Source organism: Loxodonta africana, chromosome X, assembly GCF_030014295.1.
Source record: "Loxodonta africana isolate mLoxAfr1 chromosome X, mLoxAfr1.hap2, whole genome shotgun sequence".
In the NCBI taxonomy this organism is placed as follows: Eukaryota; Metazoa; Chordata; class Mammalia; order Proboscidea; family Elephantidae; genus Loxodonta; species Loxodonta africana.
In genome coordinates, this window is record NC_087369.1 from 36638978 (window position 1) to 36655183 (window position 16206).

A 16206-nucleotide genomic window follows, 5' to 3' on the forward strand; every position below is an offset into this window, starting at 1 on the left:
ATAATTAAAAGTTAGAAACTACCCAAATTCTCTGAGCAGTAGAATGGATCATTAAATTTTGGTAGATTTTGTACAACAGTATACTATTCAGCAATGAAAATTAGTGAATGAAAGCTACATGTAATATGGATGAATCTCAAAAATGTAATAGTAAAGAAAATGAGTTAAAAAAAACTGTATATACTATGGGATTCCATTTACACAAAGTTCAATATTCACTAAAGCTATCTAAGCTGTTGGGAGTCGGGATAGAGGTTACCTTTAAAGAAAAAAATTTTTTTTTTTTAAAGAGGTGGGAAGAAATAATGACGGGGTCTTCTGGGTTGCTGATCACGTACTATCTTTTTATCTGGGTGTGTATATCATGGGTGTGTTACCTTTGTGAAAAGTCTTCAAGCTATAATTAAGATTTGTGTACTTGTATGTGTTCTCAAAAAAAAATTACTTAAAACATCACATTGTGTCATAGGGAAAAGTTTGAGATTGTTTTCATAGACTAGAAATGCCACATTTCTCTTGGAGATCATATTAGAACGAACACTTATGGGAATAACACTTCTTATTGTACCAAAACACTTGTAACAATTTCTTCAGTAATTATATGTAGCAGGTATTATTATCATTATTATCTTTGACTACATTTTACAAATTGAGCATAAGAGAGTTTAAGAAGTTACCCCAAACTGCTCAACTAATAAGTCAAAAAGTCAAGGTTGAGGCCAGATGGAGTAATGTAGAAATCCTGTTCTATCAAATATACCTAATACCCTATTACTTAAACCAGTTATCACAGGGCATATATCCAGGGAAATCCTTGAAATCGGCTGTGTATTTTCCACTTACAGAATATCTCAATTTGGAGGATAAATATTCATTGGAAATATGTGACATGTATTTAGATATTATGAAACTTCACAATAGAAAAAGTAGATTCATATACCCAATATGTTCCAAACGAATTTAAAAGTTTTCTAATAACTGAATTGATTTCCAGTTTTATATTTAAATTAAAATTAAATGAAATCTAAAATTCAGTTCATTAAACAGACTAACCACATGTCAACTCCTTAACAAAGCCACACATGACCGGTGGTTTCCCTATAAGAGAGTGTTGTTCTAGAAAAAAAAAAATTATTGCAATAGTGTTAAAATAAGTGCATATATTATGCATTTGCATGGATGCATTAAATTTACATATAAAATTACATAATTCTTTTAGATAGGTTTTCTTATCCCCCTTTTATTGATGAACAAACCCGAACTGAGAAAAATTTCATAATTTTCTCAAGGTCACATAGCAATTTTCTCTTATGAAATTGAGAGATTAAGAGAAAGCCCAGGCTGAGTCTCACACAGATCTGGGTACCAGTTCCAGCTCTGCCAATTACAGCTGCGTGAACTTGGATGTAACTTCATTATGCATTGGTTTTCTCATTTGTGAAACAGGGACAGTATTACATACAAGGTATATAAAATTACTGGAAAATAATAAGCCCACAAAAAGTGCTAATAATTATAATTATTGCTTCAAGGACAATAATTCTTGACACTTGGCTTAGTGATACCATTTCCATCACATTTAAAGATGTCTCTTTTTTCTTATCTTTACAATGCTTTTTATTCACCAAACATAAACTTAGAAACGAGAGAAATATCCCGATATTTTCCATCCATTTTCCTCTTCATAAAGTAATTTATATATATTTTTATAGGATTTGACATTCCATAGACTTTTTTCCACCCCAAATTATATAAAAACTTTTCCTTATATGTCATATGTTCAAGCCATGGTAAGTCTGAATTATACATATAGAAACTGTTGAATTGGTTTATGTTTTGCTGTGTATTCTCAACAACAAAAAATAAAATAAAATAAATTATTTCAAAAAAGAATAGGGGATATTATTGTCATTCTGGAAAACTACCTTTTTTTATTATCTATTTCCTTCCAAAAAATAGATAATTCACTGTTCATTTATTTTACGATTTTCAGATTAGCTGAGATACAACATATTTCTTTTGTAATCTGTACCACACAACCCCACGTTTCATTTGTTAAAACAATGTGTGATGAAAGCAATAATGATGACAATGTGCAAAAAGATGTTGTAATTAATTATCTGGCCCTCTCCTTTTCTACTTGTTCCAGATTTATTTAGCCACTTTTGAATAGTACAATTGTTGGTAGAAATAATTGCAGAATGTAGTATTCAACTCCTTCCTTACAGTTTACCATTGCTTCCAGACTGTTTCTTCCTGTCAAAATCATTTTGAGAATCATACTGTGAAGAGACAGTCTTTTGGGCAAGACTGGTGGCCATGTCTTTCTCATTTCTCCCCCTGCTAGCATCTTTGGCCTTCAGAAACAAACTACCGCACCCTCCGACCCCAAAAGCCTAATGGCTTGTCTAAATGTCAGCAGGGTTAAAGAGATACAATCCTGGGCTTGGTCCCAAGGTGTTTTACCCCTCCGTCTCAAGGTAGTCAGGTTGGGAAATTACATGGTCTTCATGTAGTAGGCCACGTAGACCCTAGTCACATGACCATCGGGGTAGAAAAATGGCCTACTGAGGGACTTAGTGGCCCCTTAGCTATGGTACTAGGTAGAGGCACATGTAGCAAAAGTGTTCAGTCCGCCTAATTTAGACTATTTAGTCAGGGGAGAGTGACATAAGATATGTTCCCATTTGAGTCCCTCACCCATGATGCCAGGTGGAGGGCATGCATGGAAGAGCTCTCTGTTTCCACCAGGACAATTTCCAGTAGCCAGGGGTGGCGGTTGGGGGGACGGGGGAGATTCACTGTGTCATGCGACTGTTCCTTTCAGTCCTCTCATCTACAGTGCATAGAGGGGCATGTGTACATGTTTTACATCTCTGCCCAGACAGCTTTGAGCCAAGGTGGATCACTCATCTGTTGTATGATGTCTGCTTCTTTTTGTAAATGCTAAAAGTTACTTTCCATGTGCTAACATGTGTTCAGGCTCTGATCGGAAGGACATGATATTCATGGAGGAATCATATTTAATGATTAGTGCTCTATTTCTAATGGCCTCCTTGCTATTTTACATCTGGGACCACTTGTGAGCACGGTGTAGTTCTGGTGTGTTGTTTCGCTCTTACTTTTCAATCAGAATTTCTCTGCAGAAAGAAGATAATGTTGGAAAACATTTCTTTTTATTTTCATGCACTCCACCATTACACAATTTGTTATAAAAGGGAACTTTGGAAATCATCAAGTCTAACCTCCCACTCAGAATGGAATGTCTTCTAAAACATATGTGAAGATATGAGATTCCTGTTTGTGCTAAACATTACCAATGAAGAATAGCCCGTCACTTGCCACAACTCCTATACCAATGTAAGAATGCGCTGGAATGTATGTGTGCTTACTCTTCCAGGCACTTTTCTAAGTGTTTCACGTTTTCAACCCTTTATTCCTTACTGCAGCACTATAAGGTAGGTTCTATTATGATCTTTGTAATAACTATGGGAAAACTGATGCACAGAAAGGTTAAGTAACTTGTCAAAAGTTATACTCTAGGTAAGGGACAAAGCAGTGCAGTGTGAGTCTAAATCCAGAGTCTGTACTCTTAATCACCTTGCAATAAAAAGCTTTCCCTTTTGTTAAAAAAATATCTTTCTTGGTATTTTGTTAAAAAAATATCTTTCTTGGTATCATATCCAACCACCTGGCAATAGATCCATCCAGGTATCCTATAAGCATTAATGATCATTTACATCTTCCATTGTACATTCAAGGGTGAATAAGAATATAATATCATAGAAATTATATACTTGTGAAAGAAGAAAGCAGGTAAATACTAATGGCAATAGAGTATGATGGGTAAGTACTAAAACACAGGAATAGTTAAGGTCCAGAGTAGTCATTGCTACCTAGAATGGCCAGTTCCATGGAGGAAGACTGAAACTGAGTCTTTTACATGTGGTACTAATTTTCAAAGTAGATGTTATGAAGCAGAGTATTCTAAGAAACAGGAGTAGCATGTACAAAGACATAGTGACATACTGAGAATCAGAACTAGCTCATATGAATGAAATGTAGGTTAAGGCACATGAGGGGACCAAAAGGACACAGGTTTAGAGAGATAGGTAAGGGGTCAGGTAATAAAATATCTTCTCGGTCAAATGGAAAATCACTAGAAATTTTAAGCAGAGGAGAAAATGCATCAAATAGATCTTTAAAAGTCCATCTTGACTTCCATGTGGAGAATGGGTTGGAAGGGGCTAGGAATAAAGGCAAAAACATCCAGGGGCAGATGAGATGAGATTTATCTGAAAAAATGGTGACAGGAATAAAAATGACATAATGACTCCAAGAGACAGACAAGAAATATTGTGACCAATTACATGTAGAAGACTTATAAGGGAAAGGAAAGGGGATAACTATAGGTTTCTGGATTAGGTGTCCTCGTGAACAATGGTGCAATAACCAAAATGGGGAATCAATGAAAAAGAACATGCATAGAGAGAGGTAGGGGAATAATGAGACAAGTTTCATCTTGTTTAAATTGAGATGCTTTTTGGACTTTAAGGTGAATATATTCAGAAGAAAACGGGATAGAAGGCAATGGGCTCAGGAACGAAGACATCCAGAATTATCAACTTCTGCCTATTTTTTACAATGAGTCTGAATCAACTAGATGGCAGTGGGTTTGGTTTTGGTTTTGCCTGTTTTTGGTGGCAGAGTCTTCTGAAGTAACACAAGGAAAATGACTTCCTTTTTCAACAAGACATAATCGTTCACACGTGGCTTATCTCTATTTAGGTTTTTCTTCAGAGTAAATAATTCCGGGTTCTATAAACAATCTTCACAAGACATCTCCATCCTTGAAAAATCCAGCTAAAATACAGTGCCAATCTTGGGCTTAAGATATTTAATATATTTAAATTGGAACATAGTTCTTGAAATCTATACTGCTATATAAGATTGCATTAATTTATTAAAAAACTAAACCATCCTGTTTATGGTTTAATATAAACCTTGTGCCCAAGTGAGATTTTCTTTTTCTCTCTCTCTTCCTTCTCTCTCTATATATCTTATATGTATAAATCACATATGCATATATAAATATTTTGTATACAAACCTTACATGTATAAATCTTATATCTGTGTAAAATGCATATACATATAGACATATGCATACATTTACATGTATGGAGGAGAAGTCAGAACTTTCTTACCCCATACTTTTCCAACTGATTTAAGAGATTGTATCTTTTTTTGAAGTAGCAAAATGTCAAACAATAAACATGCCTTTTCTGATAGAAAACATTAAACATTAAAAATGAGCTTGTATATGACACTCTAACTCCACAGGATATTGCTATAAACCTTCTAAAAGTCATGTGGGAGAGAAAACCCTCCATTAACCACTCCTGTAGGGAAGAGCTTTCCTCAGCTCCACGACTAAATCCCCAAATGCGTTCTTTCTCCAGCTTCTTCTGACACTGTAGGTTGTTGAATAAGGAAGCAGAATTATTTTCAGTCCAATTCTCTAGGACATCAATCACATACTGTTGTTGTTGTTATGCGCCATCCAGTCGATTCCGACTCATAGCGACCCTATAGGACAGAGTAGAATTGTCCCATAGGGTTTCCAAGGAGCGCCTGGTGGATTTGAACTGCTGACCTTTTGGTTAGCAGCCAAGATCTTAACCACTGCACCATCAGGGCTCTAATCACACACTAGGATGGAATGTATTAAAACACAGATATTCTCCACCAACTCACACAGGGATAGGAGTGTTCACCTTGTTCATAGATGTATCATAGGAAGTTTGGCTAAATACTTTAGGGAAATCAAAATACTCTATATTCATTCTATTCCTTTTCATCAATCAGCTTAATAAATCCACCAAATATTTATCTTAATAACACCAAATAGTATTTGTACAAATTGTTTAATGTCATTTGATATAAAGCTGGTTTTTATGTCTTGATTTTAGTGAATGTATCTTAGCTCTAAGAGACATTTCTCATCTTCAAAAATATTCCTTTCTTCAGTTTGATGGTTAATTTTCCATGTCAGTTTGGCTAGGCTATGGTGCCCAGTAGTTTGGTCAAACACTAGACTAGATGTTGCTATGAAAAATTTACATGTGATTAGGATTTAAATCAGTTGGATTTATGTAAAGCAGATTACCCTCCATAATGTGGTTGGGCCTCATCCTATCAGCTGAAGGCCTTAAGAGCAAAATCAGAGATACCAGTGGAAAGATTCTGTCTCCAGACTATAACATTCTGCCAAAATTTCTCTGGCTCCCCCACCACCTATTATACTAACTTGGGACAGAAGACTACAAAAATCTCCAACCTGTCAACTGACCAACAGATTTCTGACATGCCATCCCTCACAACTGTGTGAGCTACTTCCTCAAAATTAATCTCTGTGTCTCTCTACATATAAATATATATGTATATATATATATATATATAATATACACACGTATATATACATAAACACCAAAAAACTGAACTTATGCTGTCAAGTCGATTCCGACTCATAGCAGCACTATAGGACAGAGTAGAATAGCCTCATAGGGTTTAAAAGGAGCACCTGGTGGATTCAAACTGTTGACCTTTCAAACTGTTGACCTTTAGGTTAGCAGCTGAGCTCCTAACAACTGCATCACCAGGGCTAGTACATATATACATGTTGTTGTTGTTAGGTGGCTTTGAGTCATTTCTGACTCATAGCAATGTACAACAGAACACTGCCTGGTTCTGCACCATCCTCACACTCGTTGCTATGTTTGGGCTATTGTTGTAGCCGCTGTGTCACTCCATGTTGTTGAGGGTGTTCCTCTTTTTCTTTGACCCTCTGCTTTACCAAGCATGATGTCCTTCTCCAGGGACTGGTCCCTCCTGATAACATGTTCAAACTACGTGAGACACAGTCTAGCCATCCTCGCTTCTAAGGAGCATTCTGGCTGTACTTCTTCTAAGACATATTTATTCATTCTTCTGGCATTCCATAGTACACTCAATATTCTTCGTCAACACCATAATTCAAATGCACAATTCTTCTTCGGTCTTCCTTATTCATTGTTCAGCTTTCGTATGTATATGTACACGTATACGTATATTATATGTATATGTATGTATATATATGTGTGTGTGTATATGTATAGTATATATCTCTTACTAGTTTTGTTTCTCTAGAGAACCCTAAAGCATTCAGTAAGCAAGTTTATCAACCTCATAAGATGGACAGAAAATTCTACCAGTGTGTACAACCTTATGTTTGACAATCTGTTCTAAAATTGCATTTTCCAGGTTATTCTTCTTAAAAAGAGGCAGCTTGCCTGTATCCATTCTTTTGACATACCTTTAATTCTCCAAAACGGTAAACAGTAGCTTTAAGTTTAAATCCATTTAACAAAATAATTCAAAGAGCTTTTATATGTCAGAGAGTCTCCAGGCATTAGAGACTTTCAGTATATCTAGTTGGACTCTCAGGTTTTAACTTACATAGAAGAATCTATCTAAAAATGGGATTTTAATAGCTCTGTCTTTTCTCCGGAACGTATTTTCATTACAGCGTCTTCTGTGAGCAAGAGGCCTAATTATTTTCCTGGTTATTTTCTACTAGAAAAACTATTGTCCTAAAACAATACATTTCCTTTATGTTCCTTCTATGTTCTTCTTTCAGTTTCTCAAAGCAAAAGGCCCCAAAGGAATTATGGACCTCCAAAATAACCCCTTTACCTTGTACTAGTCTTTGTTCAAAGGCTACCTTCTCAATGAGGCCTTCCCTCACCACTCCTTTAAAATTGCTCCCTTCTCCTTTCATTTTTTTCTCCATGACTCCTGTTACTTTTTTCATAGTATAAAATGTGCTTATTTATTATGATGTTCGGTATAAAATGTGCTTATTTATTATGATGTTTGGTTAAAATGTAAGCTCCACAGAGGAAAGATTAATGCGTTATTCATAACTTAACCTCAAAGCATAAACTAGTGCCTGGCACTTAGTAAGCAATCAATAAATATCTGTTGAATGAACAAATAAATGCTTTTTTTTTCCTGCCCAGAACACTTTCCTACTCTGTAGTGTTGCAAAATTAACTTATACTAAATATTTGCATCTCACCTAAGGTCACTTAGGGAGACTTTTTCATCTAGCAGTACATATTTTTGTCACCTAGAGATCATGCTGGCTATAATTATGCATTCAGTTAGACTGATGAGCCCAAGTCCAGGTGAGCAGGCTCCCTGACTGTTGCCCCTGCCCCCTTCTACCACTGTAGTCTCAACACCAATCCTAACAGAGAACTCCTGCTCAATACACAGTTGTTCACTGAATGAATTCTGGTGAAGTTTAGTATCACGCTCTAAGACTTAGGTAAGCTCCTGCTTACCTGCTAAGCCTCATCTAGCATCACCCTTCTGAATCTCAATGTTATAGCCCCATTGGCCCTCTCTTGGTTTCTGGAAGATGCCATTCTCACTCAAGCTACTTGTCTGCCTTCCTGGAAACTCTATCTACCTCGACTCGTCACACATAAACACATTCACACAGTCACAAACACACATGCATACACATATACAGACACACACACACTTTCCAGTTCTCTCCAACATACCCTTAAACATCACTTTACTAATAAATCTTATCATGTCTTCAAACCTCCATTTAAGTCAGATGAATCTGTTGTCACAAAGGCTTGTTCCTTTCTTTCACAGAAAGCATTTGTGTCCATTTTTAATTTTTTTTAAGTTTTGTAATTATCTGATTAATTTCTATTTGCTTTGGTAGATATAGTGGTTAAGAGCTCAAGCTGCTCACCAAAAAGTTAGCAAGTTCAAATCCATCAGGCACTCCTTGGAAACCCTATGGGGCAGTTCTACTCTGTCCTATAGGGTTGCTATGAGTTGGAACTGACTCCATGGCACCTAACAGCAAACTGGAAAGGTTCTGACCATTTTTCTTTTTATTTACCATTGAATCTCTGTTATCCAGCACAATCCCAGGGACATAGTGCGAGCACAATAAGTACTCATTGAAAAAAATGAATATTTAGAAAAAGATACGGCAATGTCCTCCAGGACTGAAGTCTCTACATAAATTACCAGTCTTACTTATTCAGCCAACCTATTTTTGAAGAAAATTAGTGAATTGGCATTGTTGCTTACAAATCAGGCTCTCTGTGTACTGATATCCTAGAAACTTCTAAAGTTAAGGACAAGGCTCTGGCCTGTGGTGGCATTGCAGAGGAACAAGCTGAACCTTTCAAAGAGAACGAATCAGTCAAATTAATTTCCAACACACTGCACTTTTCAGAATATTATCCTTCATAAGTCATGCCATCTTTCATAATCCCAAAGCATATGTTCTGACCTGTCTTTGGTTTTCTTCAAGTCTTTTAAAAAGAAGACTTCAAAAATCCTTTAAAGTTGCAGAAATAATAATAGAGGTCATAGAATTAAGTCAATATATTTAAAGATATTCCATGGGGGGTACATTTAAAGTTCTAAACTCAGGATGGAGTCCCTGTGCGGTGCAAACGGTTAATGTGCTTGGCTGCTAACTGAAAGACTGAAGGTTTTAATCCGCCCAGAGGAGACTCAAAAAAAAGGCCTGGTGGTCTACTTCCTAAAAATCAGCCACTGACAACCTAATGGAGCACAGTTCTACTCTGGCACACATGAGGTCACCGTGAGTCAGAATTCACCGATGGCAACCGTTCTTTTTTTTAAAACTCAGGAAAGTGAGAATAGATCTCTCCCTTATTCACTAAATCTGAGGCTCCCCTTCCTGGTTTTCCCCTGTCTCCACCTCCTTACTCAAGACCATTGGGTGTATTTTTTGAGGGCCCAAAGTACACCTCAGCAGAGCTGGAGTAGAATTTATTAAGGTATCGTGCTGACATGGGAAACCATAGAGGAGAAAGAGAAGGTGTGAGGTGAGCATACAGCATCAACAGGTCCTGTGGAATAAGCCATGGATGACTAGACTCCTAACAGAAACCCTTGAGGATTCTTCTCAAGTTCCTGCCTTTTTTTTTCTTGTGGCGGGGGTCCATTTACCAGTTTCTCTTTCCTGTAATTCTTCCAATTACTTCTACTAGAATTCCTTTGGGCCCAGTAAAAAGCATACATGAAATCTTATTACATCTCCAGTGTAACTGTGTTATTGTTACAGGGACTTCTCCGGTGTATTTGTTTTATTTCTCTATTAATCCTTTATTCTTTCTTCTCTCCTATTCCTTCTCTTGTAGCAACTTCTTTTACTCTCCTTCTTCCCTTTCTTTTTAATATTTAGACTAGGTATAACAAGATTATGCCACTTAAAGAAGAACCTAAGAAAAGATCATCTTTATTGCAAAGCCAAACAAAAGACCAGGATACCAGGGTATTTCCAGCCAATGGTCAAATAGGGTGTGGAACTCAAGCTCAGGTTCCTCTGGCACTGAGGAAACTGATAAAATGGGAAAAAGCAGTGCTACATCAGAGGATTTCCCTCCACTTATTTCCCTCTATCTTTGCCCTTTTAGACACTAGCCTAGATTATCCAAAATTCAGGTGGCAGTTAGGTCAAGGCAAAATAAAGGTATCAAAAGTGGAAAGAAGGCTCAGGGGAAAAGAGGAGACTAGAAAGCAGATGCCAATACTAACTAAAAAAAAAAAATCCAAACCAAACCCATTGCTGTCGAGTCAATTCCAAGTCATAGCGACCCTATAATACAGAGTAGAACTGTCTCACAGAGTTTCCAAGGAGCACTTGGAGGATTCGAACTGCTGACCTTTTGGTTAGCAGCCGAGCTCTTAACCACTGAGCCATCAGGGTTTCTAACAATAACTAAGGGGGGCAATAATAATGGACAACTGCAGATTGAGTTTTTGTGAATTGTGGATAGACAATATATGCACAGCTATCTTAGTATATACCTTGGCCCAAAGAAATAAAGGCAGAAAAGAAGGCAAGAAAGGAAAGCAAGTAATATAATGACTATAAAATAGCATTAGGTCCACCACTCCCAGCTTAGCCTACCTCAGATCTAACACAGTGACCACCTGAGAGTTCTATGGACCGCTTTATCAGAGGTGGCCAAGTCTCACACGTATCACCTTGGAATAATTATATTCCAAGGTCCGTTGTTCTGGGCCTACTAATGTCAAAGTGGATGCTTATCAGTTGTTATTTTAACTAGAAATATTCTATAATTTAGAAAAACATCTGCTTAAAGTTTGTTTTTATTTAAACCAGACCCTCACCCCACCTTCTCTGGTGCTTTTCTGATAATTTCTGAGAAACATTTAGTATTAGAGTTTTTAAAACCATTTTTCATTGAATCGACTCCAACTCATGGTGACCCCATGTGTGCCAGTGTAGAATTGTCCTCCATAGGGTTTTCAGTGGCAGATATTTTGGAAGCAGATCAATTGCCAGGCCTTTTTCTTCCAAGGAGCCTCAGGGTGGACTCGAACTGCCAGTGTTTTGGTTAGTAGCTGAGCACTTAACCAGATGCACACCCCAGAGGGAAAAAAAAATCAAATCAGTTGCTGTCGAGTGGATTCTGACTCATAGCAACCTTATAGGATAGGGTAGGACTGCCCCATAGGGTTTCCAAGTAGCTGCTGGTGGATCCAAACAGCCAACCTTTTTGTTAGTAGCCAAACACTTAACCATTGTGCCACGAGAACCCCGAGCCCATTGCCATAAAGTCAGTTCCGACTCATAGCAATCCTATAGGGCAGAGTAGAACTGCCCAGCCGGGTTTCCAAGGAGATGGTGAATTTGAACTACCGACCTTTTGGTTAGCAGCTGTAGCCCTTAACCACTGCACCACCAGGGCTCCACCAGAGCTCCAGGACACCATTATATTTTTGCAAATCTGTAATTAGTCACAATACTATCATTAAAAAAAAAAAAACCAAACCCATTGCCATCGAGTCTGATTCATAGTGACCCCATAGGACAGAGTAGAACTGCCCCATAGAGTTTCCAAGGAGAGCCTGGTGAATTTGAACTGCCAACCTTTTGGTTAGCAGCCATAGCACTTAACTACTGTGTCACCAGGGTTTCCCAGTATTATCATCTCAAGAAAAAAAAAATACTATCATGTCAGACCTATGTAATTCCTTAAAATAGACTCAGCAGTTATCTGTCAGTGTGGTACTTAAGCTGGTTATGAGTGTATGTCTGTTTAAAATACACACACATATATATATATAAAATCATATATTTGATGATATATTATGACATCTGGTATCATAAGCCTTTTAAATCTGTAATCTCTGCAATTTCAGTGAAATGAAATTAACATGGTTTGCCAGTATATATTAAATGCTCCGTTCTAACAGTCTCCAACCTGTTTAGTTCAAGAACTTTCTCCTTGTCATTTAAGGATGGATAGTTAGATACCATTGTTGGAGATTGGCAGACTAAAGCATTAAGCTGAGGAAATGACATTTCACTGAAATAAAAAAAAATACATTTCACACAAAAAGAGGAGAAAACAGAGATAAGGCTTTAAGAAATTCTGTTACAGGTTAGGTAAAAGAAACTATGTGTAAGACAACCTTGGGCTGATAAAGCCATTTAAACCCACATTTATTGGATGCTTAGACATATCAGACTATTGGATCCAAAGAATCACAGAGAAATGTGGGCATTTGGTGGGCATGATAAACATCTCATATATAATCTGTAACTGTGTGTGAATGTATATATGTATATAATCATTTAGAACAATAAATTGCTATATGTTCCCTTAATGTCCCTTATTGTTGCCTTTTTATATGTTTTGCATGTACAAATGCTTTGTTTTTGTTTTAACTGTAAAATTTTCTTTCCCAATTTGGAAGAAAAGACAAAAATATGAAAATATCCACATTTTCCTCTGTTAGTGTGCACTGGTTGTGTGTCTAAGAACACAATGACTACCATCTCAGGTAAAAGAGGGCCTGACCGGCCAGATATCTACTCCAACTAAGCTTCCATAGCTTAAATATCCTCTGTGCCCTCAGCAAGACTAGGACTGAAAGCTACTAGGAACAAACATACTCAAACCAAACCCAGTGCCATTCTTTTTTTTTTTTGGTCCCCTCTTAGACTTTAGTTTTGAAGAGGGCAGGACTAATATTCCTCTTGCCAGTTCTACAACTCACGTGATTCAACTATAATTAAAAAAAGCATTTGCACGTGTATGTTTCCCCGAAGGCCGGGAAGCTAGTGTAAGAAAACAACATGCAGTTAATGAAAGGGAAAGAGAAACAGATCAGAAATCACTTGAAACATTTCCAATAAATATATTGTGTTCTAGACGTCTTTAGCATATTGTTATAAATTTTCTAAGTAGTTTTCAAATTGTACCGAGGTGTTTTTGAATGGCGTATTAGATTTCGTAAAGCAGATAATCTGACAATTACCTTAAGCTGTTCTTCCAAAGCAGCAGTCACATGATCCCCACTAGCTTCATCCACCACCACCACCATGTGAGTGAGAGAATTGACCCTGACTTGTTCCTGTTCTAGGTCTTCTTGAAGCACCTGAAAGACAGAATTAAAAAAAAAAAAGAAATTTAATAAAGAATACTCCCTTGATCTATATGCCGAAAACATTTCTTCCCAAATGCATGTGATCGATTTCTGCCACATCTTGGGGAATGCAATTTTTATTAAACTAGAACCATAACATAGAAATTTTCTAGTATGGTGCTCAACCAAATTTACATGTTTCTATTGTCAAGTCAATTGAACTCAAAAACATATAGAGAGCATGTGTTCAGAAAGGTATAAGTGAGATGGTCTGTTCCTTGTCCCATCCTCCTCACCTTTTCAAAGACTTTTATCCTGCAATGACCTGTCACCTCTGGCATATTTAATCTCTCCTACTGTACTAAGGGAAACCATGGTGACTTAGTCATTAAGTGCTATGGCTGCTAACCAAAAGGTCAGCAGTTTGGATCCACCAGGAGCTCTCTGGAAATCTATGGAGGCTATTCTACTCTAACCTATAGGGTCACTATAAGTCACTTCGAGGTTGGCAGTTTGAATCCACCAGTTGCTCCTTGGAAATTCTATGGGGCAGTTCTACCCTGTCCTATACGGTCACTATGAGCCAGAATCAACTGGATGGCAATGGGTTTGTTTTTGTTTGTTTGTTTGTTTTTTTTACTCTACTAAAGCTCTCCATCACCATACAAAACAAACTCTTTTGTCCCAACAAACCCCTCCAGCTAATTCCCAGGGGAAAAAAGTTTTGTGTTTTCTCGTTACTGTTTCCCCTTCCTTGAACTAATACTCTCTTTGTTCACTATCCCATGGAAACATCTCTTGAAAAGGTCAGCATCAACTCCAGGTCCCCAAATCCAGGTCATTTTTTTTCATCTCGTCTTTTCTTAGTGTCATGTACCACCCTCTGCTGATTATCCTCCCACCTCATCATCTGCAGTTTTTCAGCTCCTTTGCTGGGTCCTTCTCTTTTGTTAAATTAAATTAGATGGCATTCCTCTGTGTGAAAGCCAATGGATCCCATCACACTAAGAAGGAAAGTCTAAACTCCTTACCTGATATCCTTATACAGTAAAACCTGTGAAAGTCAGAACCTGTGTAAGGCGGAAACTTGTCAGAGAAGGAAAACTCAAATATTTTCCACTAAAAGAAGAGATAGAAAAGTGGTAAGAATGCTCCCTGTCAAGGCAGAAAACTTGCAAGACCTGCTAAAACAAGGCAGTGCCATTGAGTTCTGGCTCTCACAGGTTTCGCTGTATGATCTAGCACCTGCCTACCTCTGCAATCTAATTGCACACAATTCCTGCCCTCTCACACTATGTTTCAGCCACAACTGTCTTCTCTTTCTTCCATAAATTTGTCAAGTTCTTCCCACTGCTCGAATTGCTTGTCCTTCAGATCTTCAAATAAGCTGTCCTTATAGTTCAGGATTCAAGTGAAGTCACCTCCCCAGAGATGCTTTTCTTGAACATGGTATATAAATTTGCTCCCCATTGTTACTGTTGTTGTGGTTGTTAGGTGCTGTGGAATTGGTTCTGACTCACAGTGACCCTACGTACAACAGAATGAAACACTGTGTGGTCCTATGCCATCCTCACAATCATTACGTTTGAGCTCATTGTTGCAGCCACTGTATCAATCCATCTTGCCAAGGGTCTTCCTCTTTTCCACTTACCCTCTACTTTACCAAGCATGATGTCCTTCTGCAGGGACTGATCACTCCTGACAACATGTCCAAAGTATGTGAGTTGTAGTCTCACCATCCTTGCTTCTAAGCAACATTCTGGTTGTACTTCTTTCAAGTCAGACTTGTTCGTTCTTCTAGCAGTCCATGGTGTATTCAATATTCTTCACCAACACCATAATTCAAAGGCATCAAAATTTGCTCCCTAGATACTTTCTATTCCTATCATAGTTCTTGTTTATTATTAATCTTTTTTTCATAACATTATCATAACCCAATATTTTCTTCTTTAGTAGTTTAGTCATTTGTTGTCTGTCTCTGCTTACTGGAATATTCTACTATCTACCAGAGCAGAGGTGCTGCCGCTCCTGCTCACTATATATTCACAGCAGCTAGCTAAAGATCACTAAACATTTGTTGAATGAATGAGGCCATGTGGAAGGCAGAGGCAATAATCACAGATGAGTTTAGCCCTTCCTGATTGCACAAAGATTACAATCTAGTAGAAGGAGCTGTACGACTACATGAACTTAAGGAGATTACAGCCAGGTTTTCTCAGCTGCAGCCTGAGATGAAAGCAGAAAAATTCATGTCCTAGCTTTGCAAGTTACAACAAGTATGACTGTGAAAAAGTTGCTGTTTTCTCCAAAGAAATGATGTTGTCACAAGACAGCACTGCTATTCTTTTCCAAATCATGCAGTAATTTTTTTTTTTGTAAAGATAAACAGAGGTAAGCAGAAGAGGTTAACAGAGGTGTAAACAGAGGGTAAACAGAAGAGGGGTTAGCAGAGAAGGCTTCACTAGAACCAAGAAACCTTGCCTGTTTCCTCCAGTTCCCAAAGACCCTCTCCCACTACACCAATTATGATTGGAGTATCCATGAAGAGGGTATAAATCTTCTAGTCAATTTACTCCTTGGAGAAGTGAGTTTGGGAATTGGCCTGTGACTTTCTGGAAAACCTGAAGTACCTACTTACTAAACAACAGTGCTCTATAGTTTCCAAACTGGCTTTTTCCTTATTCAAAACCTATGGCAGGT

At 37.6% G+C, this 16206-nt stretch overlaps 1 protein-coding gene across 1 annotated transcript in view; it reads right to left on the reverse strand.

Annotated features, from left to right (window-relative positions):
- The window catches only part of DMD (dystrophin), a 1889362-nt gene that overhangs the window by 1614442 nt on the left and 258714 nt on the right, over positions 1-16206 (reverse strand). Inside the window, exon 8 of the mRNA XM_010599731.3 lies at positions 13399-13518. Within this exon, the coding sequence (XP_010598033.2) occupies positions 13399-13518 (120 nt within the window). The remainder of the gene's footprint in view (positions 1-13398; positions 13519-16206) is intronic.